This window comes from Leopardus geoffroyi, chromosome B2 (assembly GCF_018350155.1).
Source record: "Leopardus geoffroyi isolate Oge1 chromosome B2, O.geoffroyi_Oge1_pat1.0, whole genome shotgun sequence".
NCBI classification, from domain to species: Eukaryota; Metazoa; Chordata; class Mammalia; order Carnivora; family Felidae; genus Leopardus; species Leopardus geoffroyi.
Genome location: NC_059332.1, coordinates 374941 through 382758, shown reverse-complemented (window position 1 = coordinate 382758; position 7818 = coordinate 374941). Strand labels below are relative to the sequence as shown.

Genomic DNA, 7818 nt, shown 5'->3' with positions numbered 1-7818 from the left:
AGGAATCAATTCCATTCACAATTACACCAAAAACTATGAGATACCTAGGAATAAACCTAACTAAAAAGGTAAAAGAGCTGTACTCTGAAAACTACAGAATACATCTGAAAGAAATTGAAGAAGACACAATGAAATAGAAAACCATTCTATGTGGGGTGCCTGGGTGGCTCAGTCGCTAAAGCATCCAACTTCGGCTCAGGTCATGATCTCATGGTTTTCGAGTTCAAACCCCGCATCGGGCTCTGTGCTGACAACTCAGAGCCTGGAGCCCACCATGGATTCTGTGTCTCCCTTTCTCTCCGATCCTCCCCTGCTCACATTCTCTCTCTCTCTCTTTCAAAAATAAATATTCAAAAATTTTTTTAAAAAAGAAAAACATTCCATGCTCATAGATTTGAAGAACAAGTGTTGTTAAAATGTTGATACTACCCAAAGCAATCTACACATGAAATCCAATCCCTATCAAAGTAACACCAGAATTCTTGACAGAGCTAGAACAAACAATCCTAAAATTTGTATGCAACCACAAAAGACCCTGAAGAGCCAAAGCAATCTTGAAAAAGAAAACCAAAGCTGGAAACATCACTATCCCAGACTTCAAGATGTATTACAAAGCTGTAATCATCAAAACAGTATGTTACTGGCACAAAAACGGACACTCAGATAGATGGAACAGAATAGAAAACCCAGAAATGGACCTACAAACATATGGCAAACCAATCTTTGACAAAGAAGGAAAGAATATCCAATGGAATAAAGACCATCTCCTCAGCAAATGGTGCTGGGAAAACTGGACAGTGACATACAGAATAAACCTGGACCATTTTCTTACATTTTGTTAACTCAAAATGGGTGAAATATCTAAATGTGAGACAGAAAGCATCAAAATCATAGAGAAGGAAACAGGCAGGAACCTCTCTGACCTCAGTTGTAGCAACTTCTTACTAGATACGTCCACGGAGTTAAGGAAAACAAAAGCAAAAATGAACTACTGGGTCTCATCAAGATAAAAAGCAAAGAAAACAACAAAACTAAAAGGCAGCTGATAGAATGGGAGAAGATATTTGCAAATGACATATCAGATTGGCTGGTATCCAAAATCTATAAAGATCTTATCAAACTCAACACCCAAAGAACACATAATCCAGTTAAACTGTGCAGAAGACATAAACACACACTTCTCAAAAGAAGACATCCATATGGCTAACACATGAAAATATGTTCAACATCATTCATCATCAGGGAAACACAAATCAAAACTACAATGAGATATCATTTCATGCCAGTCAGAATGGCTAACATTAACAACACAGGAAACAACAGGTGTTGGTGAGAATATTGAGAAAGGGGAACACTTTTGCACTGTTGGTAGAAATGTAAACTGGTGCAGCCATTCTGGGAAACAGTATGGATGTTCCTGAAAAAGTTAAAAATAGAACTAGACTACGACTCAACAATTGCACTATTAGGTGTTTATACAAAGGATACAAAGATGCTGATTTGAAGGGGCACATGCACCCCAAGGTTTATAGCAGCACTATCAACAATAATCAAATTATGGAAAGAGCAAAAATGTCCACTGACTGATGAATGGATAAAGAAGATGTGGTATATATACAATGGAATATTACTCAGCAATAAAAATTAATGAAACTTTGCAAATTTATAAAGACATAGATAGGACTAGAGTGTATAACGCTAAGCAAAATAAGTCAGTCAGAGAAAGAAAAATACCATATGATTTCACTCATATGTGGATTTTAAGAAACAAACAGAGGAGCATAGGGAAAAGGAAGGCAAAATAAGATAATAACAGTAAATAAAATCTTAAAAGACTCTTAAATACAGAGGACAAAGTGAGGGTTGAAGAAGGGGAGGTGGGGGATAGGCTGGGTGGGGGATGGGTACTAGGAAGGCATTTGTTAGATTAAATCTTAAAAGACTCTTAAATACAGAGAACAAACTGAGGGTTGATGGAGGGGAGGTGGGGGATAGGCTGGGTGGGGGATGGGTACTAGGAGGGCATTTGTTGGGATGAGAAATGGAGGTTGTATACAAGTGATGAATCACTAAATTCTAGTACACTATATGTAAACTACCTTAAATTTAAATAAAGTCTTGGAAGAAAAAAATAAAAGACTATAGTTCTAAACAGCAAATGTAAAACTCTAATAAATAAATGAGTTACATGATGTGTGGGGCTCACAGCAAAATAAAAATACAGAATTCTGGGGCACCTGGGTGGCTCAGTTAGTTGAGTGTCCGACTTTGGCTCAGGTCATGATCTCATGGCTTGTGAGTTCAAGCCCCGCATCAAGCTCTGTGCTGACAGCTCAGAGCCTGGAGCCTACTTCAGATTCTGTGTCTCCCTCTCTCTCTGCCCACACTCGCTCACTCGCGCTCTCTCTCTCTCTCTCAAAAATAGATAAAAATTTTAAAAATTCAGAGCTCCTCGTTCAAAGTTACTGAGACTTTCAAGATGGTGAAACAGAGCATCAAATCAGGCACAGAGCCCATGGTGGCTGCAGTATGTCTATGAAGCTTCCATACAATCAAAGAATGTTCAAGACTATTTCATTTTGACTTGAAAATAATTTATAAACAAGACCTCAGAGAGACAACACATAAAGAGGAAAATCGTTCCTCGTTACTTCATCAAAATGCCGGATCTCTTGACATCTGTAGGAACTTCATATAAAGTTGATGTGGGTGGTATTTTGAAAGAAATTAGACCACACTGCAGTTAGCTGAAGAACTGGAGTCTTGGTTTAAATCCCAGCTTCACAACTGATTGTAACACAGGCACATTTTACGGCAGTGAAATTTGCTGACAGTAGACCCTGAGCATTCTCTCCACACACAAGCATCAACATGTGAAACAATGGATGAGTTCATTACCTTCATGGTGGTGGTCATACGACAATACAGGGAAGCCAAATCATCACATGCACACTTGACACATATACAGATATACTTGTCGATGATTCCTCAAAAACATGGGGAAACAGCAAAATTACTTAAATCATTTGAGCCCCCATTTTCTTATAATGAGAGATGATTTTACTAATCTCTTGCTGGGTGTTTGGAAGAAAAAAAAATGAGCTAACACCTGTAAGGAACTCAGAATAAGAACTAATACAATAAGCGCACAATAAAAGTTATTTCCCTTCTATTTATAGCATATATGGGAACAAGGAATTTAAATGTGATAAATCTACAATGAATTCCTGCAAAGCAACAATAATGGATCTCAACACAAAGATGGACAGGGTACATGGTGTTTATAATTGTTATAAGAAAATTTGCATAGATGGCATTGCATATATTCTTTGGATGAGGTTCACAGAATATTTTCACCTAAAGGATTCAGAAAGAAGTAGAGATACACATGGGAGAGATCGGCCTCATTCCTTAGAGAGATATGTGACCTTTGGTATCCCGATTTTAAAGAAACTAATTTAGTGCTAATACCAACAGTGAAGAATTGGGTTTAGAATAAACAGAAGCAATCACACTTCTCCTCATTCCTCTCTTTGTTTTCCATAGAATCAGAGTAATGAATATGTAGCATTTTAAGGTTATCATCATTCTATATGGATCAATGGAACATAACCGGCCCCCATTCCTTAATGAAATTTGCCAGATTTCTTTCATTTTATACAAAGTTTTTCCAGGGAAGTGCCCATGATGACAAAGGAAGAAACGGTAATTGAACTAAGAAAACAGAGGAGTCCCCTGACAATTGTGCTGTCTATGACTCTGCAAATAAGGAAGAAACATAGAAAAGAAAATTTTAGGCTGGGGAGGGGGAGGGGGAACACTGGAACTCAAGATAGTAACACCCAAGAGGAATTGTCTTGAATTGCATGTATGGGAAAATATCCTGTTTATTCTCACAGCGATCCTGCTCACACCCAGGGGACACTCTCTCCGTGTTTATATGCCTAAGGTCTGTGGCTCCTGAGAGGCAGGAAGAATGTCAGAAGGAGACAAAGACGTTTCTGAACATGAAGAGCTCATGCTGCAATCCCAATACGAACAGTCACTTCAAATATCTTCCTGCCATTTTCAGCTGTTGGGAGTGTAAACCTGAAAAGCTGGGCAGGCTGTGAATCCGACAATCAGGTAAGAGAATGCCTTAGGACTCGGGCTGAGAGGACCCCATATTTTCTGCATGCTTGTTTATATGCAAGTAAGCGCCCAGATCTAGAGCTGGTTTCCTATTTTATGATGGATTCCTGATTGCATTTGTGGATTGTGAAGGCTCTTTATACACTTTTATTGCCATATTTCATTCACACCTCAGGAGGCCTGGTTCTCTAAATATTCTCCAGAGTAAATATGTAATCTCTCAGCATTAAAATTGCAGTGAAATAAATGACTGAGTAAGGACAAGTATGATTAGAAATTGTCTTTAATGTTGGAAAAAGGTTTCTTCCCCAAATGAATTTTTGCTCCAATTTTGTTTGGTGAGTCAGAGAACCCAAAATGATATTTGCCATACCATTTGTATCTTACACAGGAGAGGTAGGATTAACAGTGTGTGAAACATACTGTCAAAGAAAGCTAGTCTGACCTGCATGAAGCCAGGCTTTTACAGAGGTACAGCACAGATCAGGTATGTTCTCTAAATTCCTTCAACTCTACAGCGTAGAATCCCCCAGGATATGGAGAAGTACTGCCTCATCAACCCACTCCTTTATTCCTCTCACATCAAATCTTTCTATTCTCCTCTCAGGGATTTCCCAAGCTTAGAAAAAAAAATCCCCTTTTTGTAGGAGGCACCCCCATGTCTGCATCTCCATTCAGATTTCCTTCCATTGTTTTCATTCTCTCCTTGTCTATATTCCTTAGTTAAAACCCTTCAGGGGCTTTCTTACAAGGTCTGGAGGTAGCAGTCTGGATGCCCATTAAAGTTTTATCAGAAGGTAGATGTGCAGACCCAGAGAAGATGGTAGGTTGGCTATGTGCTCAGAGTCTCTGGGAGAAAGAAACACATTAATGACAATCAAATAAGGGGAAAAATGGTGGACCAATGGCCGAAAACCAACAGTTCACCATAATATCTAATAGTCTAATGAGGCAAATCCTATAAAAGGAATGATGTTGAAACTGTGTAAAACAATAATGTTCAACCTCAAGGTACCATTGTGTGGACAGGAAAATCCTCAGCTGCAAAGTCTCTGATTCTCAACAGAGGTACGCTCCATAGAGTAATTCGTCCTTTCTCTTAAGCGATGCTGAATCAAACCTCAGTCACTGCATTTCTCCTCCTGGGAGTCACAGACATCCAAGCACTGCAGCCTTATCTCTTCGTGGTTTTCCTTGCAATTTACGTGGTCAGTGTGGTTGGCAATGGAGCAGTCCTCCTGGTTGTCGTCTCTGATCCAAGACTCCATTTACCCATGTATTTCTTCCTGGGAAATCTGTCGTGTCTAGATATCTGCTACTCCACGGTGACACTGCCAAAGATGCTGGAGAACTTCTTCTCTACACACAAGGCAATTTCCTTCTTGGGATGCATAAGCCAGCTTCACTTCTTCCACTTCCTGGGCAGCACGGAGGCCATGCTGTTGGCCGTGATGGCCTTTGACCGCTTCGTGGCCATCTGCAGGCCACTGCATTACTCTGTCATCATGAATTACCAGCTCTGTACCCAGATGGCTGTCACGGTCTGGACCATTGGTTTTTTCCATGCCCTGTTGCACTCCATGATGACCTCTCGCTTGAACTTCTGTGGTTCTCATCAGATCCATCACTTCTTCTGTGATGTCAAGCCTTTGCTGGAGTTGGCCTGCGGGAACACGGAGCTCAACCGGTGGCTTCTCAACACGGTTACCGGGACCATTGCCATGGGCCCCTTCTTCCTAACACTTCTCTCCTACTTCTCCATAATCATCTCTCTTTTCTCCAAGACCCACTCCTGTAGTGCACTCCACAAAGCACTGTCCACGTGTGCCTCTCACTTCATGGTGGTCATGGTTTTCTATGCTCCTGTTGTCTTTACTTACATATCTCTTGCCTCAGGCAGCTCCATGCAGGACCAGGTCGCTGCCATCATGTACACTGTGGTCACTCCTATGCTGAACCCACTGGTCTATACACTGAGGAACAAGGACGTGAAGGCTGCCTTGAGTAGGGTCTTCAGAAGGAGGGACGACCTGAGCAAATTCAGAGCACACTTCTAAGAAAGGAACCAACAGGAGATGATAAAGTTGGTGTGTGAGGTTAGACTGCTTCTCAGATCATGTACAATATGTGTAATAGGTGGAGCTGTCCAAAGATAAATGAGAAAGTCCAGCCTGATTGTGTTAAATAAAGCATTCCTAGGTACCATAATGGAAACATGAACCCATGGGACACCAGCCATAGAATCCTAATGTTCAATATGTGTGCAGGATATGAGTTCATAAAAATGATTTTTAATGTATTTTTATGGATTCTCTAATGACATCAGGGATAGAAATATGCCTATATACTCATATATTAGGTACATGAATGCTACTTATGGCTCTTTGTGTGGCCCATCTACTTAACATATTTTATGTGAGTAAAAAAAAAATTCTTATATTGTTACATTTTGAGGATGAATTTTGAGCCACATTTACTGAATAGGATAAGAAATGGTAATTCTCAGGGGCACCTGGGTGGCTCAGTCGGTTAAGCCTCCAACTTCGGATCTGGTCATGATCTCACAGTTTGTGAGTTCAAGCCCTGCATCGGGCTCTGTGCTAACAGCTCAGAGCCTGGAGCCTGCTGCGGATTCTGTGTATGTGTGTGTGTGTGTGTGTGTGTGTGTGTGTGTGTGTGTGTCTTTCTTCCCCTCCCTTGCTCACATCTTGTCTTTCTCTCTCTCAAAAATAAATAAACACTAAAAAATATTTTTAAAGAAATGGTAATTCACAAATGAGTTAAAGGAATTTTTAGTCAGTATGTATCTCCCTAAGCAGGAGGCAAGTAAGTGATTAAAACAAATGATTTAAGCACTAATAAACATGGACAAATTAGCCAATGTTTATCTAATGAGTTTTGGAAACCTTATCTCTAGAGATGTCTTAAAGTCAACTGGAAAAACTGTAATTGAATACTGTTAAATATTACTGAAAGTGGAGATGGACTGGAAAAAAAATCTCAAAATCCCTCCCTAGCTAATCAGTATATTATTTTTCCCTCAATCTTTGGACACAAGAAATGATGAGTTTCAAAAACCTACCTGCTTTTCTATTTTCTTTTCCTATTTCTATGCTTTCTTCATAGATTATAAATGATACCATACTTTGTAACACTGGGGAAAAGTTCAGAATTCATCAAAATGTTGTCTGTTTTCCCTACTTGTCACCAAACCCATACATAGTGAAAGATACTATGTCATAATTGTATGAATTGAGGCATTTCTGGAGCTAATGTCAGGAGGCACTATATTCCCTACTTTCTATGTCTTGGGAGTGGTTACTGGGCCTGAACGATGGTGGGGGCAGCATTTTTGACTAGAGATGCAGATAAAGACAATGACAGGCCTTGATGAGCCCAGGGACTGACTGTTCAAATTCTCTGCATCCACTTTTGTGAACACAAACAATGTGGTTTGATCTCATCCACTGTTTTTGGTCCCCCAATTCTACTTTTGTTTATTAAAAAAAATAAAATGTGTCTGTGGAGAAGACATTTCTACCCTGAACTGTCTCAGCCCCTCATTTCTGTTGATCAGAATTGTTTACAAAATCCAAGCTCCACGCAGGCCGTGAACCAGAGAAGAACACGTCATTATCCGGTTGGCTACTGCTGCCTAACACACTAGCATCCCCAAACACAGAAGCT

At 40.0% G+C, this 7818-nt stretch overlaps 1 protein-coding gene across 1 annotated transcript; it reads left to right on the top strand.

Annotated features, from left to right (window-relative positions):
* The first annotated feature begins 5107 nt into the window (after positions 1-5107).
* Positions 5108-6678, top strand: LOC123609650 (olfactory receptor 12D2-like). The gene has a single exon (XM_045500825.1). It carries the CDS (start codon positions 5238-5240, stop codon positions 6186-6188), a length of 951 nt encoding a protein of 316 aa, XP_045356781.1. The 5' UTR covers positions 5108-5237; the 3' UTR covers positions 6189-6678.
* The last annotated feature ends 1140 nt before the right edge of the window (positions 6679-7818 follow it).